The 15,060-nt window shown below is 40.3% G+C and overlaps 1 protein-coding gene and 1 long non-coding RNA gene across 2 annotated transcripts in view; one reads left to right on the top strand and one right to left on the bottom strand.

Annotated features, from left to right (window-relative positions):
* Positions 1–1,190: 1,190 nt before the first annotated feature.
* Positions 1,191–15,006, bottom strand: LOC145434348 (uncharacterized). The gene is made up of 2 exons (XR_013913353.1): positions 14,224–15,006; positions 1,191–1,503 (listed from the first exon to the last, which is right to left on the bottom strand). It is a non-coding gene; the product is annotated as an uncharacterized LOC145434348 (long non-coding RNA).
* LOC145434347 (uncharacterized) overlaps positions 9,800–15,060 on the top strand; it is a 31,674-nt gene continuing 26,413 nt past the window's right edge. The window contains exon 1 of the mRNA XM_080311711.1: positions 9,800–10,130. Coding sequence (XP_080167837.1) covers positions 10,015–10,130 — 116 coding nt within the window. The 5' untranslated portion in view covers positions 9,800–10,014. The remainder of the gene's footprint in view (positions 10,131–15,060) is intronic.

The raw sequence follows: 15,060 nt of genomic DNA, 5'->3' as shown, positions 1-15,060 counted from the left end.
TTTGTTCAAATCAAGGCACGCAGGCAAGCATCTGCGGAAAAGGCACTCTAACCGCTTCATGTCTGATAAATGAGCACATGTGGACATTACAATGGAACCAATCATGACATTGCTGATGAATAGGTCAGGTTAATTGTCACGTTTTATAATTGGGCTGCTATGTGTTGAAGATTCGTTTCACGCTCCTTGTGAAGCATCTCTTCAACATAAAATTATTCCGAAAAACCTGAGCACACTGCCTGGATTTCAGCTTGCATTGCAATATTTCGTCTCACGATTTGTTGTCCCATTCACGTAAAAGAAACATCCCATTTTTTTGAAACGCTTTTTTCACAAAAATGGTTGTCTCATTTCAAATCCTGACCTATATCATGACAGGCACAAAAGAGATCCGAGTTGCATTGCCATTTGTATCACCATGAGTATGTGGACATTGCTTCTAAAGTTGTGCTCCAGTGAGACTGCTTGAAATTGACGACGAAATACGGGTATGTCGTCAACAATCCAATGTAGCTTATAGTTTCAGTCGCATATATGCTCATATAAATGAGCATAGCCATCGCATTACCACGTAAATTTTTCTCAAAAATCGCATTTATTGTAAGTGTGCCGCGAGTGTTTTAGCATTTTTCTAGTGTGCCACAAGCAAAAAAATTTAGAACCACTGACCTACCACCTGGATAAATGGCCTTTTGTAGTAAATTCACCGTCGATCTGAATTAGGTGAATCAATCTTTCGCTGAAGTGTCCTCTTTTTTCGGATCCGTAAATATGGGGGGGGGGAGTGATTTGCGTCGAGATTGACAAGGGGCGATGAGTCGAAAAAGGTTGGGAACCACTGATGTAGGCTAAACCAGTGATCAGTCAGTCAGTCAGTCAGTCATTACCATCACATATCCGTGAATTGCCTTATAATAGATTCAAAAAAGCCCTACTTGATCACCTTTTGTCGTTACACTAACACTGTTGCCCTACCTCGCCCAGACATTGCTTCATTGATCATTTGCTACCATTGTTTAATTTTTTTTTCTATTTTCCTTTCGTAACGAAACATTTTTTTACAGCCAGACTGTTCTGAGTCAAGTGTACCTGTTTGATGCTGGTGTGATCAGACTAGATGACCTTCACGGTCTTATCGATCATTCCTATCTAATACCGAATACTGTGCACGCATATTTTCTGTACCACCATCATTGCCGTTTGTTATGTATTTTGGTTCGATGAAAATAAAGACTCTCTCTCTTTCTCTCTCTTTATTAATATTTTCATCGTTTCAAAACATCACAAGACTGCGATACAATGAAAAGATAGGAAGGTGTCGAAACAACTTGGAGTAGCCATTAAGATCAGACACCCACCTTAGCCTAGGCGAAGTAAATAAGAGGCATGCACACTGAATGAAAAGTAATGCTGAGAATATAAGACGCAAGCGACAAAATGGGGTGGCATGTGGCGGAGGGCGAGGTCGATGTTAGGTCGTGGTCCGGTAATCCTGAAGACTGGCTAGTATTGATTTAGAAGAAATTGCTTGTATTTTGACTTGAATGCGGACATGCTCGACGACTGTCGGATAGCCGGCGAGATGCTGTTCCACAATTGGGGTCCGGCATACTTGATAGAGCAATGCGTTTTCTTGTATTCAGTCCTGATCATATGGTAGTTGTTCTTCGTTCACGCTCGTGTGCTGTACTTGTGCGCTTTTGTCTCCGAGGTGAAGTAGTCCTTGAAATTTGAGGGACATTGACCGCAATGGAACTGATACATAAACTTGGCAATTTCTAGCCTCCTCATATCTTCTCAAACTGGGAGGCGTGAAAGCATCTGAAGGTGGGCGCGAAGCTCCGGTAAACTAAAAAAATATGCCGCGCTTTGCGCGATTTACCTCCATTTCATAGTTATTGCTCTGTGTATAGTCCGAATTTCATATTGGAGAATTCTCGCATCAACATTCATAACCTTCCATACCACAGGGTTACCATATTTTGGAAAAGAGGACATGCACTTTGTCAGAATTTTCAGACTTGCAAAACCGGAGGAGAATTCTCAAAAAATGGTTAATTTCACCCACTCTGTGTTCGGTTACCTAAAAAAAGGTCAACTTTCCGCACAGCTCCTGAAATACCCGCCAAAGCGTCACTTCGGTGCTGATTTACGACACTTTCAAAAAAGTCAAAAAAGTGGACAAATCCTCTTAAAAGAATACGTATGGTAAACCTTACCATACCATCAAATTATCTGTAAGGATTGCTAACATTCTGGTTTCATTGTGTGATATGACGATAAAGGGGGGAACGAAATATTTCACGGTCATAAAGGGGGCGTGTCTAAAAAGTCTGAGAACCAGTGGGCTAAACCAAATCTTAATATTTCAAAAATGGATGAACAGCAAATAAACTATTCTGAAACCTGCACTGAGCCATTTCCTATATTACGGTCAGAGTTTTCTTTTTAAATCTCTGACCAGTACTCAGGCTTGCTGCAACAATTGCAAAAAAAGAAATTCAAGTTTTCAACCAAGGTTTCAGCAAACTTGATCACGCATTTGTAGAGATGTTATCCCTATCTTACCTCCAATCTTTGCCAAATTTACTGGGGCCAGAAACTTTCCACACCCTAATGCGGAGGTGGTCAAAGTAGTCAAGAAAGCTACTCAAGTAGAAGTAGAAGTAGCGACGAAAAAATCTACTCAAGTACGAGTAGAAGTACTTCTTTCATAAGCAACCTAAAACTACTTGAAGTAGAAGTAGAATTGACTGACTTTAAATCTACTCAAGTAAGTAAGTATAGTTTTGAAAACAGTCTAAATTCGTTCGCATGGACTGTCAAAAGCTGCGAATTGAGCTATGCGCAAGGTGCATAGAGTTTCATTCGTATTGATGCATCCCAGGAAGTATTAATTTTCGACAGAATAAGTATTCTTTCGCATCATGGGATGCAAATTATAGTATTGATATGAAAATGCGATACTAACCCTTTGTTTACTGGAAGATCCCGTTTTAGAGAATATCATGGCATGGCGCCCTACCCCGTATTATAAGGACCCAAGTTTAGGTGAGGAGCAATACGTAGAAGTTGTATAGGATACGGTTTCATCACTTTGCGCGATTGGTATACTTTAATGACAAATATTGTGGATCGTAAAAGTTATATTTAGTGTAGCTCTATTTTCGGAAAATAGAGGCATTACTACACTTGCTTTTATGCTTCAAAATGTATGTTCTGCAGACAAAAGAACTGAAACTGCGGGGGAGGTAGTGTAGTGGTTACGATAAGCGCCCAGCACGCAGACGAACCGCGACGATTCCCGTCGGCGGTTTATCTGGGCTCCTCTTCCCCTGCCGTTGCCGTTCTTACGGCGACAAAAAAAAAGCCCAGAAAAAGACCCGACAAAAGAAAGCACTCACAATGAATGGAAAAGAACTAGTAGAAAGGGCCGCGGCTTCAAAGAGATCAACATCGAAAAAGAACTGTGACATCGGGCACTCTAGGCCGAGGTGGATTTAGAGTGAAGGATCGCTGCTGATGCGTGTCGTTCTACATCCTCCTATCTGTTCATGACATCGCATTGTGTCTTATCGCATTGTACATTGTGTGTGACTTGTTCAGATCAAAAATATAACCCAACCATGTTACATTATGTTATGTTAGGTAATTAGAACTCAAAGTATGATACTCGCAGTTGAAAGTGAAATACAAATACCACTTCTAAAATGCAGAAAACATGTTTTATGTCTTATGTCCATAAGCATTCAAAGGTGATCTGCTAAAACAGGTATAACGTTCAATAACGCTGGATTTTCCAGATTATCAAGACACGCAATGGGCTGCTAGATTACGATATGATTGATAGGTAATTGCTAGATTGCGCAACGGTAGTTTCAAACGTTATGGTGGGCCATATTAACTGTGATGAAATATTTGATATGGGCGACAAAGCGGTGTGAGCGGAACCAAGCAATCCGATACCTAAATTATATTCACTGATACTTTCGTGTAAACATATCCCCCACTCCATAAGTACTGTGCGCGAAGCGCAACAAAATTTCCGGGCTTTACTTGACTTTTATGAATGTTAAATGTTGGTACCCCTTGACAACAGCCCCAAAATTCCTCAGGCTATCTTTCGTAGAGGGAGATTAAACTACTTCTACTTGACAAAATGAAAATAGCGAAAAGTAAGTAAGTAGATCACAAAATATTACGAAGTAGAAGTAGAGAAAATCAGATCTACTTGAGTAAGTACCAGAAGTAGATGAAAAGTAGAAGTACTTCGTTACTGACCACCTCTGCCCTAATGTTCATCAAATGCAATCTAACAGTTTTTGAGCAAGTGAAAATTTAAATGCGAACCAAAATTTTGTAATTCCTAGTTATCAGGAGCTTCTTTCATTTTGCAGTTATTTTAATTTTAAACACCTTATCGGTATCCTCGTTATCGCTGACGCCTTACCAAATACATTTCATTTGCCTTACTTACGCTGAGTAGCCTATTCGTTTGATTACGTTCCATTGACTGTCTTGTAGCCTATTCGCTGATAGTCGTTGCCAGTCGCTCAAACTTTTGATTGTCAATAGTCGCTTCAAATCTTTTTCTGTGTTTGTAGTTTTCAGCAAGATAGTGTAATGGTTATGCGTCCGGCTTCTCCAACAGGTAGGTCGTGGGTTCGATCCCGGGCTGGGTCATACCAAAGACTCGAAAATTTGTATCCGCAGTTATCCTGCTAGGCGCTCAGCAATCATGGATAGCATGGAGGAGAAAAAAATGGGAGCGCAGACTAGATGACCTCACGGCCGTATCGCAACTCCGTCGTCAAAGCATCTCGATGGTGCAGGCGAAAAAGAATATCATATATAGGCTATCTCTCTCTCAGTACTCATGATTAGGAATAGTTCGAGTACGCTCGAGTTTTTTTAATTAAAGGGTATTTTACGTATCATGAATGAAACATACGAATAGCATATTGTTGCCAATTACGACGCTGCGGTTGCCAAAAAGCACCTCTTTGTTTAACAGTAATTACAATTGTAATTGTAATTAATGACATGTTTAACAGTAATTGTAATTGTAATTTGACATTTTTAGCATTGAGTAATTGTAATTTTGAAACATGCACGGGAGTAATTGTAATTGTATTTGTAATTGAACTGAATTTATGTAATAGATCCAACTCTGTTGGGTAGGCTACTCGACTCGAGTCAATCTGTGTATTGCATCGACTTGCACACGAACCTATGCTCATGACTCGAACCAAGTTATATGACTCGAGACTCAGACGGCCAAGACCCACATTTGCATTGTAATTTCGAAGAATAGCAAAGTATAACCACACTATTGGGATTTCGTCTATTGGTACTGGTACTTGGAAATGCGGCCGGAAACTGCTAGAAGTGAGGAAAATTATAGTATATAATAAATGTGAACCATTAGATAGATAGGCCTATCACCAAACAGAGTTATAAAAAGTTGATTTAACAAGACGCTTTAACTGGAAATTGAGTAGTCAACACAATGACTTGGACTCGGACTCGAGTCATAATGCCATGAATCGGACTCGACCCTCGATCTGCTATCGCTGACTTGGACTCGGACTTGATTCGGTGGTGAATTGAAAATGACTCAACTTGACTCGAGTCAAAACTATAAAAGTGAGATTGACTTGTGATTGTGAGTCGGGGTCTTTGTGACTTAATTGGTTGCAACCCTGGTTATAACCAAGGCTGTGAAGTCGGAGTGGGTGGAGTCGGAGTCTGGGTAATTTTCGCTTGATGGAGTCGGAGTCGTGAAAACTATAATAGCTGGAGTCGGAGTCGGAGTCGTGGGGAAAATACTGACTGGAGTCGGAGTCGGAGTTTATGAGAATGACCCTGACTTTGACTCCGACTCCAACTTCTATATCATGAAAACATTTGCTTTTAAAGAATTTTCAATAGAATTTTTATGTACCACCAATCACTGTTATTAATAACACTACAGATCAGGTGCGACCAGCCCGTGGCACGCAGGCCAAATTTGGCACACGAGAAGGTTAGGTGTGGCCTACGAGGTAATTCTCGAAATTATTTATGACATCAGGTACAATTGCAAGGTCAACCAAAATTTGATTAGCATGACCAAATTTGATGATGACTAAAACAACAGTTCTGACGCATTGACGTATCCAGGGGCCAGATGTGGTCAGTAACGAAGTACTTCTACTTTTTCGAAGTACTCAAGTAGTTTTCTTCTACTTCTGGTACTTACTCAAGTAGATCTGATTTTCGCTACCTCTACTTCTACTTCGTAATATTTTGTGATCTACTTACTTACTTTTCGCTATTTTCAGTTTGTCAAGTAGAAGTAGTTCAATTTTCCAATCAGGAAGATAACCTGAGGAAATTCGGGGCTGTTTTCACGAAGCATCAACATTTAATTTTCATAAAAGTTTAGTAAAGCCCAGAATTTTCGTCGCGCTTCGCGCGCAGTGGATACGGAGTTACCAGTATGATTTCACGAAAGTATCGATGAATATAATTTAGGTAGCGGGTTGGCGTGATTACGTTCACACAGGGATATCTAGAACTAGATATCGCTGCGTTCACACCACATTGTCGCCCTTCGCCTATACGAAATAATTCATCACAGTATATATGACTCAAAATATCGTTTGAAACTGATGTTTTGCAATCTATCATTTACTTGTCATATCGTAATCTAGCATGTCCATGCCACGTCCTAACCTGGGAAAGTGGACTCCGACTTTTTTGTTAGTTTTAGTGCTGTTTTAGCATACCGCCTTTAAAACTTTCTGGACTGAAGGCATGAAAAACGTGTTCCGCTTTTAGAAGTAATATTTATGTTTTATTTTCAATTCCCAGTATCATATACTTTGAGTTATAATTAATATCAGTTCTTTCGACTGGATAAAATACATGTTGAAGTATAAAAGCAAGTGTAGTAATGCCCTTATTTTCCGAAAAAAAAAAGCTACAAAATATAGCATTTTTACGGTCCTCCATAGTTTTATTAACGTTTACTAATCGCGCGAAGTGTTTACACCGTAACCTATACAACTTCTCCGTATTGCTCTTCGACTAAACTACGGACCTTATAGTATGGGGGATGGCGCCATACCATGCTATTTTCTAAAACGTGCTGTTCGAGAAAACAGACGATAGCCTAGGTATCGCATTTTCATCATAATACTATCATTTTCATCCTATGATGTGGACAAATGCTTATGCTATCGAAAATTGGATACCTGCTGGTATGCATCAATATGAATCAAGCTCGGCACCTTTCACATAGCTCAATTTGCACCTTTTTACAATCCATGTGAACGAATTATAGGATCGTTTTCACAACTACTTATTTACTTGAGTACTTTTAAAGTCAGTAAATTCTACTTCTACTTCAAGTAGTTTTAGGTTGCTTATGGAGGAAGTACTTCTACTCGTACTTGAGTAGATTTTTTCGTCGCTACTTCTACTTCTACTTGAGTAGCTTTCTTGACTACTTTGACCACCTCTGCTAGTGACTCGGAGCCTTGTGACTTGGTTACAACCCTGAATCACACAATACCAAGAGCGAGATACGCTACATGTAGGTATAGTCAGCGAATGATGCTTATTCCACCAATCAATGAAATTCATATCAGAATACATCGTTGTCAAATGTAAAAAATCTAGCAAGCGTATACGGAGACCATCTTGATTTGATATGTGTATTGTATCATAAAAAAATCGGTGTGATTGGGGTGTTGGACATTCCCGTATAACTTAATTGTTAATGGGATGATATAGGTAGCAAGTATAGAAACCCTTTTTACATTCTATTCAATATCAATGTAGCGCAGTACTAAAACGTCGAATAGCCTACATATTCCGGTCTGGCCTATAGACCGTTTAAGGCGTAAGCTTATATTCCCTTGCAAGCGTTCGTCGACATTGTTGGCAAAGCGACGGGAGATATTGATTTTATGGGATAATTATATCATTTGATTGCTCAAATTGATATATTTGGCGACCTTTAAAAAGTCAGTATGTACTTCAGGATTGTGGCATAATGAAGCCCGAGTCGTCATTAGATATCGTATAGTACATTAATATATCACTTCACTGAAATGTAGGGTTGGAATTAGCCTACCAATATGACGTCACGTGACGTCATGAGGTTCACGTTCGTATTCACACAGAACCTTTCAAAAAGGTTCGCGTTCACACGAACCTGAACCTTTCAGAGGTTCACACCATCCCTAGTAATTTATCGTAAATAGCTTATATAAGACGCAAGCGACAAAATGAGGTGGCATATGTGGCGAAAGGCGAGATAGATGTTAGGTCGTAGTCCGGTAATCCTGAAGGCTGACTAGTATTCATTTAGAAGAAATTGCCTGTATTTCGACTTGAATGCGGACATGCTCGACGACTGTCGGATAGCCGGCGAGATATGCTATTCCACAATTGGGGTCCGGCATATAGCCTACTTGATAGCAGGGTTGTAATGACTCGAGTCATGACTCGACTCGAGTCAGACTCGAGTCATTTTCTCAAAATTGAAAAATGACTCGACTCGAGTCACTTTGTGCATTGACTCGACTTGTACTCGAGTCATTGCGCATGACTCGGACCAAGTTATATGACTCGAGACTGGGTCTACCAAGACAGGCATTTCATTGTAATTTCGAAGAATAGTAAAATTATTACACGATTTTTATTTCGTCTGTCAGTACTGATACTTGAAAATGCTACCAGAAACCGTTAGAGTGAGGAAAATTGGTATATTATGAATATGAAGCATTCGATATAACCGAGCAACGTTTTGAAAAGTGGGTTTCACATGACATCACCTCGGAACTGAACAGTCGACACAATGACTTGGACTCAGACTCGAGTCAAAACACTATGACTCGAACTCGACAGTCTACTCCGTGACTTGGACTCGGACTTGACTCGGTGGTGAATTGAAAATGACTCGACTTTTGACTCGAGTCAAAACTATAAAAGTGAGATTGACTTGTGACTCGGAACCTTGTGACTTGGTTACAACCCTGCTTGATAGAGCAATGCTTTTTCTTGTATTCCGTCCTGATCATATGGTAGTTGTTCTTCGTTGACGCTCGTGGGCTGTACTTGTGCGCTTTTGACTGCTAGGTGAAGTATTCGTTGAAATTTGAGGGACATTGACCGCAATGGAACTGATACATAAACTTATTGGCAATTTCTGGCTTCCTCATATCTTCTATGTTTAGCAACACCAAATCTTTTGAGTAGCGATTTATCAGTTGCACATCCAGGCCCCCGTGAGGCTTTAGCAATGATACGGATGATCCGATGTTGACGTTTTTGCAATGGGTCAATCGTATTCTTGCAGGCAGCACCCCAACAAATAATTCCGTATTGTAACTTTAGTTCATTTAGGACCCACGGTTAGTTTGTTATTTCGTTTATTCAGTTTAATGCTTTCCACCCTGTAAAATGCTTTGAATTCCGATTCGATTGACTAACATTGTATTCTATTGTAAATTTTGATCAATAAAATAGCTGAAAAATTCGAATCGAGAGGAATTTTTGATTTGAATCGAATAAGCTGTGGTTAGATTCCGACTTTAGAATTCTAAATGATGGTATCTTTTCCAAATGTATCTTAAATTCACTGCAATCATTGCGGAATAAAAGCGTATGGCTATATGTCTCTTCCATCTAATGAGATATGTATGGGCCCCATATTTAAAACTAAGTCTATGCCGTCTATGGTGTTCCAATATTATGTTGACACGCTTCCATGAACTCGCTATGGATTAGGTTTATTTTGTCAACGGTGCTTTATTGTTGCTGGGAGATGAACGAAGGAAAGCTTTCATCAATATTTTCTTTAATTTTGCCAGAGATAATGTATTGTTTGAAGTATTGAACATAAATATTTTACTTATTTCATATCTAAAAGTGAAAATTTAGTTGTCTGGTCCACACGGTAGCACGCTCGCGGCAGCACGGCAAATTTGAAATACGCATAAAGCATAATAACAACTTGCTGTGATGAATATCGATTCTGTGGGGAAAATCAGACCACCCAGGGCCGGGGAGGGGCAGACAAGCTTGCTAATAACTGACAATACTAGAGTACACGCGAAGCAAGGTGGCGTATCGCATAAGTGAGTATACTGGCACTGTTTTCATTCGTAACATTCAGTATCAGTTCTATCGTTATTTTATGCACCGTTTTGTGTGATTTAATGGTGCTTTGACTGGACTGTTGATTGCACATTACGGTATCATAAACATCTTTTTAGTCATATATGGCTTATACCAGGGGTCACCAACACGTGTCCTGCGGGCCGCATGCCAGGTCATATTTTGCGGCCCGCGACATGATTTTAGATTTCGGAAGAAAGCTAAGAAAACATTTTGAAATTCTGAAATTGACGTGCAATGGCCCAAACATTTCCAATACCGAGACGCCAGAAAACTGCTTAGGGAAGTGGTTCTAAAACTGAGGGTACGTCCCCCATATGGGGTCGTGAAAGCATCTGAAGGGCCGTGGTGCTGCGTTCAACTAAAAAAATTTTCGCGCTTGGCGCGATTTTCCTCTAATTCATAGTTATAGCTAGTGCTCTGTGTATAATCCGGAATTTATATTATCGAATTCTCTCGTCAACATTCATAACCTCACATACCATGAAACTATGGATGCATTTTGTGATATGACGATAAGGGGGCGCGACATTTTTCAGTATCATATAGGGGGGCGTATCAAAAAAGGTTTGAGAACCACTGGCATAGGGCTTTCCCACAAGATTAAGCTTCAAGTGGGGATGGTCTTTCAGCTAGTTACGTATCTCGCTAGTCCCAAAAAGCGTTTCTAGGTATCGTGCACAGCTCGCAGTTTAAAATAAAATGAAACTGATGACAGTGGTACTTTGTTGTATTTTTATTCCTTTAATAAAATATTACTTTTTTGTGGTCACTATACCCATTGCCTATGTTAGGTAGAACAGCGTTTTAAAACGTGGTTGCCCCCTTTATATCGATATAGAATTTATGCGGCCCGCGGCCGCTACAAAATTTGAAAAGTGGCCCGCGACCCGTTTTGAGTTGGCGACCCCTGGCTTATACTCTTCTGAAATCGTGGTACGGTTTTGGCGGTTATTTAGTAACTAATGCTCATTTTCCAGAGTGAAATGGGTGGCAACACCACACATAATTTTCCGTTTAATAATTATTCTATGCAAAAAACCTTTCAGTTATTGCAGAAAACATCCACTGTTTCTAATCTGGCTGATTTTTGGCCACTTCTTCGTTATTCCCTACACATCCAGAAGTGATCACCATGAAACCAATCAATGATTCCCATGAACATGTGAAAAGTTATAAACGTCAAAATGAATTGTTTTTCGCGCCGGGATTAGGGCTAGGGGAATATTATGGTCGGGTGGGAGATATTAGGGTCGGGGAAGGCAATATTAGGGTCGGGGTGGGAGATATTAGGGTCGTGGGAAGGGAATATTGGGGTCGGGGAAGGGTGTATGGTATTAGGGTGGGTTAGGGTCAAGGTTGGCATATCCTAAGATTAGGGTTGCGGAGGGGGTTATTAGGGTGGGTTAGGATATCCTAAGATTAGGGTTGCGGGTGAGGGTGCTAGGGTAGGTTGAGGTAAAGTTTGCGGTAGGATATGCCGAGATTAGGGTTAAATTTGGGGTCAGGGTATCCCAAGATTAGGGTTTGGAATATTGTAATCTTCACCCCCAACCCTAATCTTAAGATATCCTAACCCCATCCTTGACCCTAATATCCCCAACCCTTATCTTAGGATATCATAACCCTAATATCTCCTCCCCCATTCCTAATATCCCCAACCCTAATCCTAGGATATCCTAACCCCAACCTTGACCCTAACATCCCCCTCCCCATCCCTAATATCTCCCGACCCTAATATCCCCAACCCTAATCTTAAGATATCCTAACCCATCCTAATATCCCCATCCCTAATATCCATCTATCCCACCCCAACGCGAAAAACAATTCATTTTGACGTATATAAATTTTTCTGTTTATGTCCATGGGAAACATTTATTGGTGTCATGGGGATCATTTTTTCGATGTGTGGGGAATAACAAAGAAGTGCCGATTTTTGTGCCACAATGGTTATCTTATAAGCTAATTCTCACACTGATTTGGAAAATATAGATTATAGTCTGCTCAGAGATTCGAACCGTTCTCTCTGAATCCTCTGATCCGACTTCAAATCTCGGTGGGACCTCTCACCTAGCAATTTTTCAAAACTTTAAGTGGCTTGTACTGCCAGTCATACCTATGTGTGAGTTATTGCCTAATATTAGGGTTACCATACGTCCTCTTTTAAGGGGATTTGTCCTCTTTTTTGACTTTGTTGAAAGTGTCCTCGGAGGATGCCCTTCTGTCCTCTTTTTTGAGATGTTGTCCTCTTTTTTGAAAATTTAGGCCAGATTTAGAGCAAATTGCGAATGATATGCCGTAAATAAGCACAGAAGTGACGCTCCGGCGGGTATTTCGGAGTTAAAAACGGTGAATTTAGCTCTGGGCAGAAAGATGACTTTTTTTTTTTTTTTTTTTAGTCAACCGATCACAAAGTGGGAAAAATTCAGCGGTTTTTGAGAATTCTTCCCCGGTTTTGCAAGTCTCAAATTTCTGAAAAAGTGTCCTCTTTTTAGATTTCCAAAATATGGTAAGCCTACCTAATATGCACCATTTTAAATTAATATTCTCTTAGAAGGGCTGGGAAATATCGAGTATTTCAGTGATCCGATTACGAATCGAGTATCAGGCTTCATCCTGTATAATATCAGCTCTGTATAGCATTTAAGATTATTTGGTGCCTTTTTTACCATACCTATTTCATTGCCGTTCGTGACAGTGCTGTGGGTTGATCAAGACTTCACTGATATGTCATTTCCACTAATGTAAGAAGCTTTGTATTTCATGTTTCATGCAATGCGATATTACCAATCAAGTTTTACACCCTTTATCATTAAAATGTAGTATCAAAGCTATAGATCTCATTGCTGAGTTAACTTTTGTTGGCAAGGAGCGGCTTATTTCTGTACTCCAAAAATCATCCCTCACTATACTCTACGCGAATTAATACTCGATTCAGATTCGAGTACGGTACTCGAATCATTGTGTCTACCGCTATCTGTAAATATTGCCTTTGGCTTTGATGGTTTCACTCAGAAATAACGTAAATCTGCTCTCTGATCTCTGATTAAGTCAGAAATTTGTGAGACCTGGGTTAGGGCTACAAAACTACTCACCTATTGTGTGACGAACGCCATTATTAGGGCGAGTTTTTGCAACTTTCGGCAGCTTCCTAACTACTCAGAAGTTATGTAGTACGGCATGGTGTTTTAAGCTGTTTGGAGGAATGTTGTACTGCAGTTTTTTGCAACTTTTCTCCATTTTTTCATGCAACTTTTTGCAACTTATTCGGAATTTTCATGCAACTAACTTTTCACTGGAAATATTTGGCACTATTATGTAGAGAGATCGCTTTATTATTTCACTGTCGTTTAAGTTTGAGGTCCTTTCTGATTTAACGTACATTCAGGGTGGACCACCGAAAATTATATTTTCGCTGAGTCAATTTTTTCAGGCTATTGATTTTGTTGAAGTAACAAACACTGAGTTTTGCCACAGTGCCTTGGATATGGATCGATTCTAGTATCTTAAACAGGCGCGTATCCAGAGCGCGAAAAAAGGGGGGGGGTTTGCGTTACGAAATCGGCTATTATGACGTCATCATTACAATTACTCGTCTCAGCGCCATGGCGAATATTTACGATATTGTATAGTTTAATAATAAAAAGAGATTTGCGGTGAGTGGGAGATGTACGAATACGATACAGACATTGCCTGAAAATCGCGTTTCTTTTACGGTATGATTGAAAGAAATTCGTAATTGCTCACATTTAGTCACAAGCCAGCAAACGCCGCCCGTCTCCAAGCGCCTAGTTCCGGCCAGAGAAGCGCGATTTTGTTGGGTTTTGACGGTCGGTAGTATCGCAGCGGACGAACAAGCGCGGAATAAGGCGGTAGCATAAACGAGGGCGATCGCAATCGCCACAGAGAGGTGTGGTGTGAACAGTGTACGTCGTACACGAATGTGTGCTTTTCGATGGCTTTACTAGCCTTACGGCTGAGCGTGTAGTACGCGCGAAGGTAATTAGACTTTAATTGCAAATACGCAAGTCAGTCAATTAATACAGAGTACACACTGGGATAATAACTTGATCGACAGAGAAACTTGTCAGCCGATATAATTAGGTTAACTTTACTACTAGGCCTACTCAATTCTCCCGTTCAGCGACAACACAGGCCTGTATTTGGACGCCAGCAAGCCACCTAACAATCGTTAACGTGGATTGCTAGGCTTGTATTTCGAATTGTGAATGTCAATCGTAAACAATTTCTCGCCAATAATCGCGAAGACAATGTGGATTTGAGAATAGCATTGTCGTACTGGTGCCGCCGTGTCTGTGTCTCGCTGATCAATCAACACGCCGTGCAATTCGTAATTAGGATTTCGAGGGGAGCAGGCGCAGCGAATTCGCGGGCGATGTTGATTGCCGACAACTTCGTCTTTGCAATTACGCATCGCATCGGCCAATTAGATTAGATTTCTTGAAAATGCGTGTCTCGTTTTAGCAAGGCGAGAGAGAAATCGAGGGAAGAAAGTTGAGAACGTCAGCAACTACCGCTGAAATGTTGCTGAACAAGCGCAGAATTCGTATGGAATTAGCGAAATATAATGACCTATTTTATCCTTTCGTCTAATCCGGCGCATGATTCCAAGATTTGGTAGGGGTTTTAGTCCCCTTAAATAACATTAACACGGATATTCGCCTTCTCATACGTAAAAACGAATATGTTAAACTAATAAATTAGAAAATATTAGAGGCTATATTTTACATCAATTTTTAGGATTTTGAAAAGGGGGGGGGTTCCGACCCCCTAAAACCCCTCCCTGGATACGCCACTGATCTTAAACCCTAATAATTACAAGGAACTTGTCTATAAATGCAACTTTTTGGTGCAACTTTTTGGAAAAAT

The sequence above is a fragment of the Botryllus schlosseri genome, chromosome 2, assembly GCF_051294905.1.
Source record: "Botryllus schlosseri isolate E-star chromosome 2, Bs_hap1, whole genome shotgun sequence".
Lineage (NCBI taxonomy): Eukaryota > Metazoa > Chordata > Ascidiacea > Stolidobranchia > Styelidae > Botryllus > Botryllus schlosseri.
This window is presented reverse-complemented; position numbering and strand designations above follow the sequence as displayed.